The sequence below is a fragment of the Bufo gargarizans genome, chromosome 8 (genome assembly GCF_014858855.1).
Source record: "Bufo gargarizans isolate SCDJY-AF-19 chromosome 8, ASM1485885v1, whole genome shotgun sequence".
NCBI classification, from domain to species: Eukaryota; Metazoa; Chordata; class Amphibia; order Anura; family Bufonidae; genus Bufo; species Bufo gargarizans.
In genome coordinates, this window is record NC_058087.1 from 41,561,563 (window position 1) to 41,580,213 (window position 18,651).

The window sequence follows — 18,651 nt, forward strand, 5'->3', positions numbered from 1 at the left end:
TGAAGACCACAGTGTATAGTCCTTTTTCATTGTTAATAGCCGCACGACACCTTTCAACAGGGGATGTTGCTGGTATGGGGTTTGGCTGGTTAGGTTGGGGGACACTATACATATTATTGCTGTTCTTACCTACAATCTACTGCAGGTTATTTGACAGTAAAGACTAAATATTAATCAACTAAGGCACACCCACTTCTTCAACCCCAGTGCTCTCCTGGCGTATAGGTGGGAGCCCTTCTTCTGCTACCTGCTTTTCCTCCTGTTCCACATCATCTAATATCAATGAGAATATGTCATGAGGAAAATGCAGCTCCTCCACTATTTGCATCTTGCTGACTTTTCTAGGACATGGAGATTATTTTGAAGGATGATTTGGAAGAAGTAAAGCCAGCAAAAGATGGTCATCATTAAAACCTGGCTCCCATAAGTAGTGCAGACCGGATGGTATTGGTTGGCACTTTGGCACTGGAATAATAAAGGCTTATGTAGGAATAAGTAAATGTACAGTAGGAATAAATAAATAAAACTGATGCAGCATAAGTCTCCCTGCACACTCCCTAGCGCATGAGCACTTGCCACATCTCTACCTTTGCTCAGCTAACAGGACAATGGCAGAGACTGCATAGGATAAGGGATTTATAGAGCTATGACATCACATGGGATGGATATCTGCGGATTGGCTGGCTGCATGTCCTTATGTGTGATCTCGTATTCCCACACTTCTTATTTTCACTTTGTAACACGTGCAGCTGCCATTTTAGAAAAAACTAATTCTTTACCATGAAGCGCGTGAAAATTTGGATTCATTATGGAATCAAAGTTTTCTTAAACTTTGGATCGAATTTTGCTTTGAATACTTTGCTTCACTCAACACTAGCTACATAAACAAAAAGAAGTGAAGTTGAGTATAGCAGTCAATCAAATATTAGTGGTTATTTTGCCAATGCAAGCTAAATAAAGAATTAAGTTATTTATTTGCTTGCTATGGGCAATTCTCTATTGTTTTACTTAGGAGATTACTTTTTAGAATGTATGTAGAAAAAAATATAAATGTAAATATTTTTTCTAGAAAGACTATAGAATAATCATTATATAGTACAATATATGAAAGTTTTCTGAGACCCTTTCTATTTTAAAAATAGTTGGATGTTATTATGTCCTCACAATATGAGTAATGTCTTAATAAAATAAATTATTGGTATATACATGATGCTATACCATCTATGCAATAGGAAATTTCTCTTTTTTGTTTTTTTGTTGCCTGTTGTTTTCTTTGGTAGTTCTTTTTATGAAGATATTAGTTTAATATTAGTACTTGAAAATGAACTAGCTATAAAAAGTTTTGTATAAAACAATTGAGCAAAATAAAACTGGCAGTATACCTTCTGGCTCAAGTGCAGCTTTATGCATGTGCACTTTTATCCGCACTTTTTCTTCAGGAGGTGGTTTTCCTTTTGGATGCTCCAGTTCTTTAAAGATATTAGTAACTAGTTTAGTAAAATACTGAAAAAAACTGTGTACCAAAATTTATTGTCTATAAAACAGAGAAGTTACAAATTAAAATACTATTTACTTTCCTCTGGGGAGGCTTTTTTCAGTTCAATAATTGTTAGATGTTCTAGGTTAATGTGGCCATCTTGATTGAAGAAAACGCCCCAAATCTCACATGTGCTGGATGGACATGGTGATGTTATTACTGATGACGTCACCTCACCCGGCCAGCCTGATGACATGGTGACGTCACATGTCAGCGTGCGTGATATTTGTTGTGTTTTCTTAAATCAAGATGGCTGTAACGACCTCTCCACGAGCAGATAGATAAGGTGACTATGTATTTTTTTACCACCATTTCAGAAAAAATTGATTCGTTGGCACGAAGCGCCAGGAAATTTGAATTTGCGGCGAATACATTTTTTCCTGAAATATGGAACTAACTCATTTCGCTTAACTTCGATTTGCTCAATACTAATAGTAATGTCAAAATAAAATTTGTTATTGGTAGATACATGATGCTATACCTTCTATGAGAGAAGATATTTTTATTCTAGAACTCTCTGTCTTCTTGTTGACTGTTGGTTTCTTTCGTAGTTCTTCTTATCATGAAGATATTAGTTTAATATTAGTACTTGAAAGCAACCTAGCTATAAAGAGTTTTGTATAAAACAGGTAAACAAAATACAACTAGCAGTATACCTTCTGTCGCAGGTGCTGCTTTCTGTTTGTGCACTTTTATCCGCACTTTTTCTTCAGGAGGTGTTTTTGCTCTTGGATGCTCCAGTTCTTTAAAGATATTAGTAACTAGTTTAGTAAAATACTAAGTGGAGTGCAAAACACAGAAAATCTATTGTCTATAATACAAAGAAGTTCTAAATTACAATGCTGTTTACCTTCCACATGGGAGGTTATTTTCTGTTCAAAAATTGTTAGGTGTTCCTCTTCTATTAGAAGTTCTTTTGGCTCCTCTGGTTCTTTAAAATATATACACATATTTAGTTGAATTATATTTAAATCTTTTTATTGTAAATAATTTCGATTTTACACTTTATGGGTGACATACCAGGCATGTAAATATATTCTTTTTCAAGAACATGGACAGGAAATTCCTCTTCCTCTGAGCTCTCCAGTTCTTTAAAATATCAATTTTAATTTTATTACTTTTAAATTCTTACAGTAAATCAATATCTCTTATGTATTTAGTAAATGCTAAATATGTGCTTTCTGGCTTGTACTACAAGGCAATCCTTACACATAGCCTAAATAGATTTAGCGCTATATAGATTTGGATAAAAATGTTTTAAAATTCATATTTAGCCATAAACATCAATTTCTGATTTTGAATAATTGATCTATTATAGATACTTTTTCTGAGAAAACATCCTTATAAGCAGCATTCACATATATTGTGCTTATATGTTAATAGTCTTCTTTCTTTTATTTATTAATATCAGTTTGTAAGATACTTCAAAATGCTACATTAAATATGTTCTTCATCTAAATTCCTTTTTAGAAGCTTCTGATTATTAATTTGATGAGATGGCAAACGGAAATGGCATAAAAAACCCTAAACTGCTTTACTGCTGTCAACCTAGTGACAGACTAACATTGAGCTAAACATCATCTGCCTAACAACCAATGGAATTGTATTGAAATTGCCTACTTACAATTACCTATCTGTTTAGCTCTAAAAAGGATTATCATTGGATTAGAGGGGACATTAAGGCCTTGTATTAATTTTCTAATTATTGTTAAAGCAAATTGTTATGTAGCACCTCGTTATTAGCTAGTATACCTTCAAATGTTGTTTTTTCTTCCTTTTCAATCCTTGAGATATCTTTTTCTTTCACAAACTTCTTAGGCATCTCATGAACTTCAAAGATATTAGTTTAAGTCCACGAGTTAGTAATTTCTTTCAGCCATTCAATATTCTGTATATTTTGTGGTGTTAATATTATCTACCTTTGATTTGATGAACTAATTCTTTCTTGGACACAATCTCTGTAGGCTTCTCTTCTGCCTTTTTGGACACCTCTGCTATTAAACAGATAGCAGTGTTTTTTTTAGTGATCTATCTCTAACTAAAGTATTTACTATCTTACCTACTATTTTCTTTTTGATACAATTGTGAATATACCTTTAATAGCTGGCTTTATTTCTTTCTTAGCCCTTAGTACTTTTTCTTCTGTTGTCAACTTCTTAGGAGCCTCGGGAACTTTAAAGAAATTAATAATAACTTTGGAGTTAGCATCTGTTTTCAACTCTACCTAGATGCTATAATTTAGAAACCAAAATTCTACCTTCCACATGATGATCTGCTGTTTTGGTGACAACCTTTGTAACTTTTTCTTCTATTTTTCTAGAAACCTCTGGCACTTAAAACATTTTAGTATAGTTTTAGTTAAAATCTGGTTATAACTAATTTCTAATTTCTAGTCACTAGCAAACAATATACCTTTAGGAGCTGGAGCTACTTTTGTGGGAATTGAAAGAGGAGACATTTCTTCTTCAGCAGAATGAGGAAGCTTTATAATTTCTTTAAAAAGATATACTATATTCAGTAATTCATTTAGCATACATTGTAACCTCTAATTCAATTTATGTATGTAAATGTATGTACCTTCAGTGAATATTATTTTTTGGGGTGCTACAATGTGCATTTTTTCTTCTTCTCTCTTTAATAATTCTGTCATTAAAGAAAGTAGTGTCATTTTGGGGTTTAAAACATAAAACCACAGGTTGCCTAAGTGCAAATCTTATTATTAAATTATCATACCTTCAACAGAGGGAACTGCCTTTCTTTGGGGGCCTTTAACCTCAATTTTCTCTTCTGAAGTAATTTATAAAGGTAAAGAAATGTGGGGTTGAAGATACAGTTAGCAAACTCCTTGCTCAATATAAAGATTTCACTCATATAACAAGTGATATATACCTTGTGAAATTGGGGTAACTTTTTTGTGTAGTGAATAAGACAGCTTCTCTTCTTCAAAATGTTCTTGGATAGTATCCGGAACTTTAAAGATATTAGTAAGAATTTTAAGAGTGCTTAACAACAAAACTTATAATACCCACACTATACACATACACATAGGTTGTTTCAAATATATAGTTTGCCATGAATAAGGTTTAATATACCTTGTTTAGAAGTAGCAACACCTTTCTTAGGTGGAATGAGATGCACTTTTTCCCGTTGGGTTATTTCTTGAGAAATCAAGATATTAGTAAGACATTAGCAAGAGAACAAAGAAAGAACACAACAACACAGTCCCTATTCATTGACAGACACAGGCATACATGGTGGACCATAACCACAAAGCTGTGTACCTTTTGAAGGAGCGGCAGGTTCTTTTTTAGAAGTTTTATGGAACACTTTTTCCTGTTGAGGAACCTCTTGAGGAATCTCAGGTACTTAAAGATATTAGTATGACTTTAGCAACAGTGAACTAAACAACATAGATTATTGACATTTATGACATGAAATTATATTCATACAGAAGAAGGAAAGTATACCTTTCTTAGGTGGAACAGGTTTTCTTTCCACAGTAGGAGGAAGAATCTCAATTTCTTCGGTAAATGGTATCACCTCTTCAGTCACTTAAAAGATATTAGCTGCTCTTAAGATTTTTATACTATCATATAATGACACACAAACACATATAGGCTGGCTAGATAATAAAGAATGCTATTAAATGTGACAAAACAAAGTTCTAATGTCTACAAATATCTACCTTCATAAGCCGTAACTACTTCTTCCTTTTTATGAATAAAGATTGCCTTTTTTTCTTCCAACAATTCTTCTGGAACCTCAGCCACTTTAAAGGAATGTGGATATTATATGTTTATTTGTACACTCTTTAAAAAATAATAAGGAGGTCTTAATGTTTAGCTGTTGTACCTTTAAATGGTGGGGCAATATCTTTTCTGGGTGTTGGTGTTGGCTCCTGTTGTTTTAAGGCTATTTGCTTTGGTAATTCAGGGGCTTTAAAACATAAATAGAGTATAAAGCATCTATTACATACATGATTCTATACTCTAGACTTAACTAACCAGCAAGCATTGAATTATATAGGCAAATGGCAACATTTTTATTTATTATGTATATATAGAGGTATATATAATAAGACTCCCATGCCATTTCATTATAGAAATGTTAATAAAAGCAATACCTTTAGGAGGTAGAGGGGGAGCAGTTGGAATGTCTTTCTTAGTGATAGGGGTAGGTTTTTTCTGCTCTACGACTTTAGAGGGGGGCTCTGGTGCTTGAAAGTAAATATACAAATTTTAGCAACCGCATCTTAAACAGGAAACATTATAGGCTCCAGCAATATATGACTATAACACTACATTGTTATAGTACACATTTCTGTACCTTTGGCCTGTGGTACCTCTTTTCTAACAGGCTTTAGAATCACTTTATCCTCTGGCTCTGTAGGCACTTAAAGATATTAGTAAGAGTTTAGTTTTTTTCTGTACAGAAGACAACACAAAAATAGAACACACAAAGTGTTATAAGCTATGTGTACCTGCAGTAGGCTTTGGTTTCTTATGTATTATCATAACTTTTTCTTCAGGAACTGCCATCTTTGGTAGTTCTGGCACTAAAAAGATTGTATATTTTACTAACACCATCAATACTAAAACACATAATATTTACTATGGGAAATAATAAGGACCTAATAAGGACCATATAAAAATCAATGATTATTATTTGACATCATTGGGTCTGTGCATAATCTTTTCTCCTGGCTATATTTTTGCCATTTTCTGGGTTGACCATTTAGGTCAGAGAAAAGTTGGCTTTGATGGACACTGTGCCTTTTCACAGCCTGTGTAACTATGTATTAACGTGGACACATGTGGAAAGGTTACTTAGATCAAGTAGCTCAAATTAACTATAATAATGACATACTTTATAAAGGCTGACAACAGTTAAAAAGACATACAGGTATGAAGATGTTAGTAACAAAGATTACTTTTGATGAATACCTTTAACTGGCGTTACTGTCTTTTTAGGTAATTCTATAATCTCTTCTGCCTCTGGTGAAGCAGGTCTCCAGACTTCAGGCACTTTAAAGATATTATTATTACTTACTAAGTTGAAATTATTGTTTTTCAAGACAAATTAGTATTTGAAAGAACGTAACAAACAATTGTGGTCATCTATTACGTTACACTCCAGTATTACTGTATGACTCTACGTTAAAACACAAAGCAGAATGTATATGTTAAATTTGTATTTAATCTGGGATTTGCTGTGCCTGTGCAATGAGACTTATGTTCATGCACATCCAACAATACTACACCATTTGTAAGGATGCACATTTAGCTAAATGTTAAAAATCTGCTGTTTGCATTTTGGTTATCACATCCCAGATGAAATATTTAAAATAAATCCACATATACATAGAGACAGAATGCATTATTGAAGGAGTCAACATTTTATATACCTTTGGCAGGTGGTGCTTCTGGAATGACCTTTGTCACTTTTGCCTCAGGAATAATCTTTCTAGGTGCTTCGGGCACTTTAAAGAATATTATATTTGTTTTAAGAACAAACAACAACCCAAACACCAATACAGTAAGAAGAACAAAGTACAGTAATAACAAAGAAAACAAAAAAAACTGTAAGATTTTATAAAGAAGAATAAGACAACATATAAATCTTATAAAAACACAGTTTAAGACATGACATAGTTGTACAGAAAATAAGAGATTAAAGACTGGCACTTTTAAGAGTATAGTGTATACCTTTAACTGGAGGTGCCTCCTCTTTTTTAGGTTTTGGCTCTGGTGCTTTCTCTTCTGGCATAAAACGCTTAGGTGGCTCTGGCACTTTAAAAACATTTTACATATGTTAAGATTTGGGGGAAATTTGGGACATGGACTACACAACATTAAACAAACAAAATAGTATGACAGAAACAAAAATCCATAATTATAAACTTATATTTAGAGGTATACCTTTGGCAGGTGTGACCTCTTCTTTTTTAGGAGTGGGAACTGGCACTTTTTCTACAGGTGTAGGCTTCTTTAGTTCAGGCACTTTAAAAGCAATGACTTGTTTAAACCATTGGGTTCTTAAGTAGTCAACTGTGTGTATTTGACTATACACAACCACTATATAAATATTATTCTGTTATTAGGTTATACATGTATATGAAGATAAAGTAGGGATGTAAGAAAAAGCTATTCAAATTAGAGCTTAGCCTTTATAGGAAACACTTAATATACCTTTAAAAGGTGGAGCTTCCACAGGGGCTTTTGGCTCTGGAACTTCTTTTCTACGCTTTTCTATCACTTTAAAATCAAGGTTTCATATTTTTTTTAATTTAAGATGGATTACATTTACACAACATATATGCACACAGGACAAAGCTCACTTATATGGCACAACATATTTTGTACAGTTTATGAAAGGTACAGATACAAAACAAGCAGTACGCCTAACATAAATGTATGCTTAAGTCGCCAAAAATAAAAGTACCTTTGGCTGGTGGTGCTTCTTCCTTTTTGGCCACTGGAGTAGGTACTTTTTCTACTTTTTTGGTCACTTCAGGCACTAAAAACACCACATGCATTCATAAGAATGGCTTTAAAAGCCTTATAACATTCACATTTTATACAAACCACACCAACACTGTATACCCTTAAAAAACACAAACATATTACATTTTAGCTAATATCATTATAAGAAGACAGGTCAATTGTATTGATCCTTGTCACAATAACTATAAGTAAGATTTTATAATGGCCATATTAATGTAGACGTTAAATAGATATTAATACACAATGACAAACATAAAAAAAAATAAGATATGAATGTGAGGTAATTTAAAATTAAGATTTGAAAGATAGTTAAGATGTAAAAGGTATGCTAATCAGCCTACAAAAGATTTACTACCTTTAGGAGCAGGCACTTCAGGAATAATTTTTTCTTCAGGAACAACTTTCTTGGGAATTTCGGGTACTTTAAGGATAGGATTTGAATTTTAGAAACATGTAAGAACAGCCAAATTGCTTTACCAAAGCGTATGAGATGAGTAAGGAATATACCTTTAGGAGCAGGGACCTCCTCCTTCTTAGGTATAGCTGCTGGAATCTTTTCATCTGGGACTGCTCGCTTATGCACGTCTGATGCTTAAAAAATACAGTATGGTGTTTGTTTTAGAGAAACCCTACTCTAGAAAGAAGTAGTGCAACAGAACACAAAACACAATTTCGAGTAAAATGAATAAAGTTATGCTCATATACCTGCACTAGGAGGAGGAGCAGCTTCCTTCTTTGCAGCAGGAGCTGGTATTTTTTCTTCAGGTGCAGCTACCTTTGGTTTCTCAGGCACTTAAAAGATACAGTATTTCCCATTGGTTTTTGCAATTAAAAAAACAAATATATGTGTGTGTATATGTGACAAGCATAGGTATATTACACAGAAACTAAGAAAGAAAATTAAAATACAAACTCCACATGTTAAAATAAATATTCCTGCGCATGTTAATTAGCACCAGAAAAAGTCAAGTTGACCGCTTCCAATGCACACTAGCAGTGGCGATCAGGGAACAGCCTGTCGGATCTCTGTGCACTTCGGAAGTTTTTTAATGCTCCGTCCAGTCCCATTAACTATAATGGGAACGGCACAGATCTGGCTGCATTCTGGCAAATATGCACGCCCAGTGCCCATTAATGGAGCAGTATGGAGCTTTACATACTTCTGTCTATGCTGTAATGCAGAGTAATTGCTGCTGCTAGTGTGCAACTAGCTTAACACAGTCATCACTTTTATTAGATAACGTGCCAGAATCTCCATCTGTAATCTGTAGTGAAATATGGCTACTAAGCTCTCAAAACAAATAATATATGTACATGAACAGATCAAATAGTCCACCTAAAGAACACATTTTTTTACTGCTCATATTTAAATTAATCTATATAATATGTTGAGTGAGTTTGTACAATACATTGCATTGCATCTCACTGAGTTACAGGTTACCTTTCTGGAGCTGCATTCACATTTTTAAAGGGATTTTTCTGAGTGTTTTATACTGATAACCGATACTCAGGATAGGTCATCAGTTTCTGATTGGTGGAGGTCCATTTCCAGGAACCCTTCATCAATCAGCTATTTGCTTTCAGCTTATCAAGCACAGCGGCACCCTTTGGATTGTGGCTGTGCTTGGTATCTCAGCTCAGTCCCATTCACTCGAATAGAACTGAGCTGCACCTTGGTCACATGACTAATGAACAGGTACGCTGACCTAGGGTAAGCTCCAGTGAGCGCCATGGAATCTTCAAACTGTTGATAATTGGGAGTTCTGGGAAACAGACTACCATCAATCAGATACTGATGACCTATCCTAAGGAAAAGTCATCAGTGTAAAACTCTGAGAAAACCCCTTTAAAGTTCCCAATGTTCCAGGAAATGAGACTTTATAATACCATGGATTTAATGTAGGTACAACTAAATGTCTACAGCATAAAGTGAGATTGCTGGAAGTTTTCAATGAAGAAAAATGGAATTGTGAATGCAGCCCCTGGCTATAATGTAGGATATAACTTGGAAAAATAAATAAAGCAAGATATTATATTTAATAGAAAATAAATGTATGTTTAAACTTTAAAATGATGCTCAAATAAATAAAGCAGTTGTGGGAAAAATACTGTATAAATTCACTAAGAATCTACAGGTTATCTTACGCTATAATATTCAAAGCTTGAAATTATAACTATATAGTATGCAATAATAGCTTTAAAGGGGTTGTATCATTTTGGTCTTTTATTGTCAAGATGAGACTAACCCAGAGTAAGGTCAGCTCAGGATGGCCAGAGTTATAGTGAAGCCAAGCGGTTATTACTATACTGTTTTTGTATCTCCAATAGCAGTGAATGGGAATTATACAAACAGCATAGCACAACAAGCTACGCTGTCTCTATAGCTATGCTGTTTGTCCCATTTACTACTATGGTAGTAGCAGAAACATGGCGCAAAAGACTCTTGGCCATTCCCTTAACTCCATCTCCACAGACTGGTGTCTACTGTGGACCAAAATGGGAGAACCCATTTAATCAAATGGCTACCAATAACTAGCCATCAATTAAAATCATAGCTGTTGTATGTTGTATATATTAAAAAATTGTAATATTGCAATAAAAATATATATCTATTTGTGATTATATTTTGCGGAATGTGAGTTTTAATTATCAGGGTTTTTTATTATTAACCATCTTACAAGTATTTGTATAAGTTTAACTTTTGAAAGGATATCTGACACAAGGCCCATGCACCAAAAAAAGTCATATTTACTTTTACGTATATTCTTTACATCTAGTTAAGTGGTGATAGAAATAAACTTATTATGAACATATTGTAATCTATTGTTTCTTCTGACTAACTTCTTTAATGTTAATATTTCATTTATTTATACTACTATTTATATATAATGTATTTGTATAGAGTAGATAAAAACTACTGAACTACCTTTGGCTGGTGGCATTTTTACTGTTGGAGCTTCCTCTTCTACCTTTTTTTCTGGAATGGGCTTCTTAATGTCCTTAGAAACTTTAAAAATATAGCAATGTTTAGCCATTTAAGATGTTACATGATAAAAAGGTTAGACATACAACAAGAAACATTTTTCCTGCATTGAAAGAAAAGGTCTAGTTAGTTATGAAGATGGAGATGTCAAAACATCTTAAGATTTTTAAGACAGCAGACAACATGGAACATGACAATGGTGACGATAATGAAAATAATCTGAGTAAAAGACAAGTGTCAGAACACCGTAAGAATTTTAAGACGATAGCATGGAGCAGGACAATAATGATAATAAGAATAATGAAGATATAATCAGTAAAAGATAGAAGTGTGAAAACACCAAGAATTTTAACATAAAAGACAATATGGAGCAGGACAATGATCACAATAACTTCGATGAGGATAATATCAGTAAAGAATTAAAATGGGTTGAATGAGTGCCTATTAGCATGAAGAGCTCATATACCTTTAACATGTACAATTTCTTCTTTCTTAGACACAGTAATAGCTTCCTTTCTTTTTGGGACAGGTTTCTTGGGCTCTTCAGGAACTTTGAAGAGATTAGTTCACTTAAGATATTTCAAGAGTATAAAGAAGACAAAGAACACACAACAAAACTGTGGAAAGTACACTGAATGTACTTAAAGAGATAATCTGCCTGGTTGCTCAACTCACTATGATACAACATATATAATGAATACATGATTTCAATCATGTGTGTACAGCATCGCAAAGCTGTAAAATATTAAAATATATTATGACTTACATATATTTTGCCTTCCTCTGGATCAACTAGCAGGTTAACAGGCTGAACTGGATGGACAGATGTCTTTTTTCAGCCTTATAAACCACGTCACTCTGTTACTATGACTATTTCATATATAAGTAACATAATATTAAATAAATCAATGGGAGAAATTTATCAAAACTGATGTACCCATAAACCAGTCTTGGTCTACCTGCACTGACTTGAGATGCACCTAATTTATTAATAAATTAGGCCCATCTCTGCCCTGCTGTGCACCATAAAGTGAAGTTTATGCCAGCCAGAAGCTGTCACAGACATCAGCTATAATAGTTTCTGGGGTAAGTTAGAGGAAAGTTATAGTAAATTTGATGGGTCTTGCAAACTCCCGCCCCTCTCACTAAGCCCTATCCCCTTTCTGAAGTGATGAGAAGCCTAAAAAGTCAGAAGTTATTACGTGCACCATAATTTTTTTATGCCACTATTCGCTTAGAAAATGCCCCTCAATTTATCTTAAATGATATATAGTTTTATATAAAGATGTAACCTGGTAGATGAATAGTTTTACCTGCTAACGCTAATGCTTAAAGGGGTTTTCTGGGATTTTAATATTGATGACCTTTCCTCAGGATACTGCATCAATATCAGATTCGTGTGGGTCCGACATCTAGCACCACCACCAATCAGCTGGTTGAAGAGAAGGCCATGCTCCATGCGAGCACAGCCTTCCCTTTATTGTTTACCTGCTCTCCATCAAAATTGCAGCGGTGAGCAGGTGTAGTTAGCGGCCATCCCATTCACTGTAATGGGATCGCTAGTTCCTATTTACTTATGTAGGAAGAAAGGTCATCAATATTAAAGTTTCCGGAAAACCCCTTTAAAATCATCCTGTAATAAAAACATATATATACCTTTAGCTGGTGGCACTTTTTTGTGAACAGCGATGGGCACCTTTTCAGCTGGTGCAACTAATTCTGGTTCTATTTATAAAAAGAATTAACTGAATAAGGCACTTGGCAATGTTGGGTCACTAACACAAACACATACACAAGGAAACACAGACTGCAACAACACATACTGTACAAATGCTTACAAAAACAGGACATAAAGAAAGTACAATTCTAATATATACCTTTTTGCACAGAAACTTTTTCTTGCTTAGAAACAACAGTTGTCACTTTTTCAGCTAAAGCAACTTTTTTAGGTGTTTCAGGTTCTTTGAAAATATGATGTAAAGATTCAATAAATAGGAAGAATAAAAGAGCCATACATTCAACAAACCAGAACACAAAGACACACAAAGATGGATCAAATAAAGACTAGGAGAATTTACAAAAAGAACACTCATTCCACAGCTAGCTTTTTTAGTACCTTTTGCTGGTGGAACATCTTTTTTAGTTATGATTACTTTCTTTTCAATAACGACAGCAGCAGGTTTTTCTGGTGCTTTAAAATACCGATAAAATTATTGTTAATTTTATATATATATAAATATATATATATAGTAAAAAAAAGTCTACGATTTTTTGTCGTTCATAAATCATAGCTATATTCATAACTCTTGAAGGGTTGTCTAGGACAACAAAAAAGGATCTGCTTTTGTTAATCTAGATACAGCATAATGAGAAAAACTGTTAAGCTAAACGTGCCAGAGTTCTTGGCTCAATTTGTGTCAAAAACTTTGCGCACAAGGATTGCACCACATTTATGATGTATTGTAGTCATTGTCTGACCATGGGCTCGGTCTGGTTTTGCAGTTTGGCCAATTTAAAGAGGATGAACTGCAACACAAGAAAAGCACCAATAGTAATTTATGACTCTGTTTCTGGAAACAAACAAAAGCAAACGAAACAGAAATTGTATTCTAGTCCTGGACAACCTCTTTAAAATACATGTAATGTTTTTTGTACCTACACTTCTTAGATTCATATAGTATACAAGGTAGACAAACACAAATAGTGACATAGAAGACATAGTAAGGTAAAAACTAGTACCTTTTTCTTCATAAATCACATCAACTTGTCTGTAAAAGTGTTCTTTTTCTGCTATTAATCCTGTATCAGGTTCCTCATAAATTTCTTCTTCATAGATGGGCTCCTCCTCCTCATAGATTTCTTTTCGGGATTCATATGTTATTTCTTCATATTGCTCTTCTTCATGAGTGACTTCTTCATAAACGTCTTCAGGAGCTTCAACAACATAATATTCTTCAGCTGCTACTTCATATTGCTCTTCAGGGGCCTCTTCTTCATACTCCTGTTCATAAATATATTCTTGTGTTCTATAGATCTCCTCTTCTTCTCTTTCTGGTTCCTCTTCATAAATTTCTTCTTCAGGAGCTTCAACTTCTTCCTCATATATTTCTGTTCTTTCTTGGTAAACACGTTCCTTAAAGACGGCCTCTTTCTTTCTATATACCTCTTCATATGTTTCTTTATCCTTGTAAGCACTTGGTTCAATAAGTGCTGGCTTCTCTTCCCTGTGTACCTCAACTACATGAGCTTCCTGAACTTTTCTTGAGGCCACTAACATTTTAAAAAATATACATTGATATTAGTACTATTATTGTACCCAAGTGGTTTATTTAAAAAAAAAAACACTTGATATTATCTATATAAAATTGCTATAACTTTCACTGCTCTAAAATATATTTTACTCCTAAAATAACTAAATATTGTACCTGAAACTGGAGTTATCACTTCTTTTTTGGTAACAGTTATGGCTCGTTTTTCCTCTTCTCTAGTTTTTGTTGGAACTCCAGGTACTTTAAAGAGTAATTTCACATTTAAAGATTATGGGACACAAAGTACAAAGACACAGACAGGTTACTTTTAAGAAGAATAAAGAAATAATTCAAAGTAGAACAGGCTTTAAAACCATAATCTACCTGCTGGTGCGGGGGCTTCTACTTTTTTCGAAGCAATGCGTATCTTAGCTTCTTGTTTCTTTTCAATTTCAGGCACTTTAAGACATATTAATAGTAAGGGTCAGGACTTGCCATGTACTGAACAACTAGTTCACAGGCATTTTTAATAAAAGAAGAGTCACAGATAGTACAAGAGACACGGAGGAACATTGTGACAAACACAAGACAATACTTAAAGCAGTTGTCCGAGTTAAAAAAATAAATGGTAAAAAGCATGGTAATATATTAAAATATATATATAAAAAAAAGTTACACTCACCAATCCAAACCCTCTTCATTCCAACACTAGCATCACTGGGACAGAGGGATTTTGAAGGGTGTCTATAAACTTTTTTTGTATTATTTTAATATCTTGACATGCTTTTTAATATTAATTTTTAATCCTGTTTAACTGCAGTTTTAATCTTGTCCTAATATTATGTAGTAGAAAGACATTTCTAATAAATATTTTTTTAAATAACTGATGTTTCGAGACGCATTGAAGAAGTATAACTATTGAGGTAAAATTTCTGCTTGACTGTATAAACTTTCTTTGAAGCTACAAAATATCATAAAACATATTTCCCTGATGAACAAAGAACACATCTATAAGAATTCTGGAAATAAAGATGGAATTTACACTAGTATAAAACCCAAAGGATGACTTTCTTATATGGACGTATTGTTATTTTGAATTTGGTGTAGAAGACTAAAGTATTTGCTTGTTCCCATAAGCATTATACCTTTGGCTGGTGGCATCTTTTCTTCAGGAACTGGTTTCTTTGGTGCTTCAGGAACTTGGAACATAAGAGTTTCATATAAGAATATGTTGGGAAAACAGAACAAGTACAAAACACAGACTTCTAATATGAACACTTTGGTAGACATTCAAAGAACAGTGCACATCACTAGTCTGGAAGCTAAACAAATACACACAATGTGTTCTGCACTATGAACCATTTTCCGTACAGGGAATCAGCATTGTTAAGATTAATGTATATAACTTTTTGGTCTGGTATAGGGTTGCCCACCTAATTTATATTAGATATTTGCACAATTAGATGTTTAATATAACAGGTGGTAAAATAACTTTGAAACATGTTCAATATATAAGTTATTTAATGTACCTCTGGCTGGGGAAACTTCAGGTTTTTCAGGGGCAGCTATTGGGACCTTTCCAGCAATTTTAGGTTTCTTAGCAGCTTCAGGTACTAAGACACAGTGACACATTTAATAAATTGAAACAAAACACTATGACTAGACATATCACAACATATAAAACACACAAAATGATACAACATATCTGGCAGCACCTTCAAAAATTACATTTAAGAAGAAGAATGCTTAAGATTTTTAAGATTATCCAGAACATATACCTTTCAGTGGGGCAACTTCTTCTGTTGTAGGGACGGGAACAGGTACCTTAGCTGGTGTAGGTACCTTTTCAGCAATAGCCTTCTTAGGCTTCTCAGGAACTTTTAAATAGCAAAAGAATTCTCTGATTACTCTATATTGTCAACGTAGAAGGCATAAACATTTATTACATGAAAAAATGTGTTGATACCAGGCATGACAAAAGACAAAGGTATATACACACAGCCACAGCATACATTACATATTGTTTGTAAGACACACCATACTACATATATACTACATAAGCTTGTAGCTTATATTATAAATCAAATTACTGCATATTTTGCCTATTTGCCCTCACTTACTTTCCTCCATTATTTTTTGCATTTAAAAGCATATATGAATATTATGGTAATATTTCAATTTATATGTTAAGTTTTTATGTAGTGTAGTTGCATAGAAAAGTATTTTCACATGTGTGCTATACTTAGTGTTAACGCATGGATACTACCAGGATAACCCTGTTGACTGCATTAAAAAACATCAGTCTTGTTACTGCATCAAAGAAGCATTGCACGGCTTTAGGGTTTGGTTTATTCTTGCAAAAAAATCTAGGTTAAGGTACCTTTTGCTGGAACAGCCTCTTCCTTTTTAGAAATAGGTTCAGGCATTTTCTTTGGTTTTTCGGGCACTTAAAAATATTATTTTAGTGTCAGATATCATGAAAAACCCCAGTTCAGTTACATTCTAAGTTAAACGTATATTATTACAATTATGAAAGTATATACCAAAGGCTTCATTTGTTACTTATTCTGCACATACACAATATAAAACATGTATCAGGCCCCAAGGTGGTGAGCCAGTATCTTAGTCCAAATCTAGGAGTTGAAAAAAAATACAGAAAAAGACTATTGACAATAAAAAAGAGCTATACCTTTGGCGGGCACAGCTTCTTCTTTTTTAGGCAAGAAACTAGGAATTTTCTCCTCTGGTGCAGGTTTTGCAGGCACTTAAAGAATATTATTTAATTTTAGAAAGTTGGAATGAAAGATTGAGATTCAAAGAGTTCCTCTATTCATCTTTTATATTGATTAATGCCACTTAATTGATTAATGGCCCTTAAGAAGTTCATACAAACAAATATATAGTACACAAAGACATAATAAATGCAATGTGATCAGTATAGGAATGTGTTGGTAAAAAGAACTGTATGAATTCACACAAGCTTATGATGTTGATAGTGGCCAGCTTAGAAGATAGTATGGGATTTCTCTTTTGTGAACAGCTTGTACCTCTAACTGGACGACCTTCCTCTACTCTGGGTACAACTGCTGGAACTTCTTCTTCAGGAACTTCCCTCCTTGGCACTCCAGCCACTTTAAAGACATGATAATCTCATTTGTCTTTACATATACATACCATGTTTAATGCTTAATTAAATAATATAAGTCTTATATAAGCCACAACATAATGTCTTGCTATGCCTTCTACGTTTGACTAGACCCCAAGTTACCTGCAGCAGGAGGCTCTTCCCATTTTGGTACAGAAACAGATACTTTCTCCTCTGGAACGGGTCTCTTTGGTGCTTCAGGAACTTTAAATATATTTAAATGATAGGATATGAAGTTGCACTGCATTGTACAAACTCAGACTTAAGAGATAATGTTAAACACAGACAATTACATACAAGAATAAGGGTCAAGAGTATGTGGGTCAAGAGTTTCAAGGGTCAAGAGTATGTTATACCTAGTGATACATAGCATGCCTCAGGGTTCAGCAAATAATGGGGCTTATGATATTAAAAGAGTTATGATTAGTACTTTTTTTTTTACAAGTTGCTACTCCTTACAAGCCAGTGTAGACATGACAGTGTAGTTAGTTATGAACATACATAAACAAAAAAAATGTAATTATAAAAAAATTCACAAAGAGTATTATATCAATAAGAGTAATGTGAACCAAGGTAATTGACATATATTATGCCCAAAATACCTTTAGCTGGAGGTATCTCAGCCTTTTTGGGAGCAGTAGGCACTTTTTCCTCTGGTACAGGTTTCCTTGGAGCTTCTGGTACTTTAAACAGATTGAAAATATAGTATTTATATGCCTTAGCTAGTGGACAAATGAGGAACACCTAGAATTTATATACCAAAGTGATGTTATTTGCTACTGAGATTAATGACTAGAGATGTTCTTTATGTAACTGATTCAGTAGTAAATGGCCCTTGCACATAATTTAGTAAAAGCCCCAGGCAAACCTAAGCAAATGCCAAGGCTGTTAGGGGGGGGGGGGGGGGGGGGGAGTCTGGATAAACCTGCTCAAAACTTGTTAGAACTTTGGTGGGTTTGACAAGAAAGCCCTCACAAATGTGAGCACTGCAACTAGTTCACTGGATAAGACAAGAAACATAGATATACTCATGGGTTTCATGCCTTTTAAGTAATCTGATTTTAATTTTAAAGGGGTTGCGCCATAAATGATTGTTCACTATGTTTATTATGATCAAACACTTATGCATCAATTCCTCCTTGGATGGTTTTATTCTACCTAAATTTACCTTTTTTGCAGTTTTCTCTTATTCCCCATGGTTGAATACTAGAGGCAAGTTTGTAAGTGCATGTTCT

General features: G+C 33.9%; 1 protein-coding gene across 50 annotated transcripts in view; it reads right to left on the reverse strand.

The window, feature by feature from the left end:
* The window catches only part of TTN (titin), a 249,119-nt gene that overhangs the window by 123,319 nt on the left and 107,149 nt on the right, over window positions 1-18,651 (reverse strand). For 21 of the 50 annotated variants that reach the window (XM_044303133.1, XM_044303118.1, XM_044303159.1 and 18 more), the window contains 33 exons: window positions 18,019-18,099; window positions 17,540-17,620; window positions 17,319-17,402; window positions 16,961-17,035; window positions 16,652-16,717; window positions 16,050-16,148; window positions 15,801-15,884; window positions 15,417-15,470; window positions 14,656-14,730; window positions 14,449-14,532; window positions 13,763-14,293; window positions 13,140-13,214; window positions 12,901-12,984; window positions 12,680-12,748; window positions 11,490-11,573; window positions 10,967-11,047; window positions 8,746-8,832; window positions 8,548-8,631; window positions 8,396-8,461; window positions 7,979-8,053; window positions 7,726-7,791; window positions 7,456-7,536; window positions 7,243-7,326; window positions 6,942-7,016; window positions 6,481-6,561; window positions 6,018-6,092; window positions 5,864-5,929; window positions 5,661-5,753; window positions 5,390-5,473; window positions 5,223-5,306; window positions 5,005-5,088; window positions 4,819-4,902; window positions 2,388-2,468 (listed from right to left, as the gene is read on the reverse strand). In XM_044303133.1, the coding sequence (XP_044159068.1) occupies window positions 2,388-2,468; window positions 4,819-4,902; window positions 5,005-5,088; window positions 5,223-5,306; window positions 5,390-5,473; window positions 5,661-5,753; window positions 5,864-5,929; window positions 6,018-6,092; window positions 6,481-6,561; window positions 6,942-7,016; window positions 7,243-7,326; window positions 7,456-7,536; window positions 7,726-7,791; window positions 7,979-8,053; window positions 8,396-8,461; window positions 8,548-8,631; window positions 8,746-8,832; window positions 10,967-11,047; window positions 11,490-11,573; window positions 12,680-12,748; window positions 12,901-12,984; window positions 13,140-13,214; window positions 13,763-14,293; window positions 14,449-14,532; window positions 14,656-14,730; window positions 15,417-15,470; window positions 15,801-15,884; window positions 16,050-16,148; window positions 16,652-16,717; window positions 16,961-17,035; window positions 17,319-17,402; window positions 17,540-17,620; window positions 18,019-18,099 (3,057 nt within the window). The remainder of the gene's footprint in view (window positions 1-2,387; window positions 2,469-4,818; window positions 4,903-5,004; window positions 5,089-5,222; window positions 5,307-5,389; window positions 5,474-5,660; window positions 5,754-5,863; window positions 5,930-6,017; window positions 6,093-6,480; window positions 6,562-6,941; window positions 7,017-7,242; window positions 7,327-7,455; window positions 7,537-7,725; window positions 7,792-7,978; window positions 8,054-8,395; window positions 8,462-8,547; window positions 8,632-8,745; window positions 8,833-10,966; window positions 11,048-11,489; window positions 11,574-12,679; window positions 12,749-12,900; window positions 12,985-13,139; window positions 13,215-13,762; window positions 14,294-14,448; window positions 14,533-14,655; window positions 14,731-15,416; window positions 15,471-15,800; window positions 15,885-16,049; window positions 16,149-16,651; window positions 16,718-16,960; window positions 17,036-17,318; window positions 17,403-17,539; window positions 17,621-18,018; window positions 18,100-18,651) is intronic. The other 29 variants (XM_044303136.1, XM_044303119.1, XM_044303107.1 and 26 more) reach the window with 22 other exon arrangements.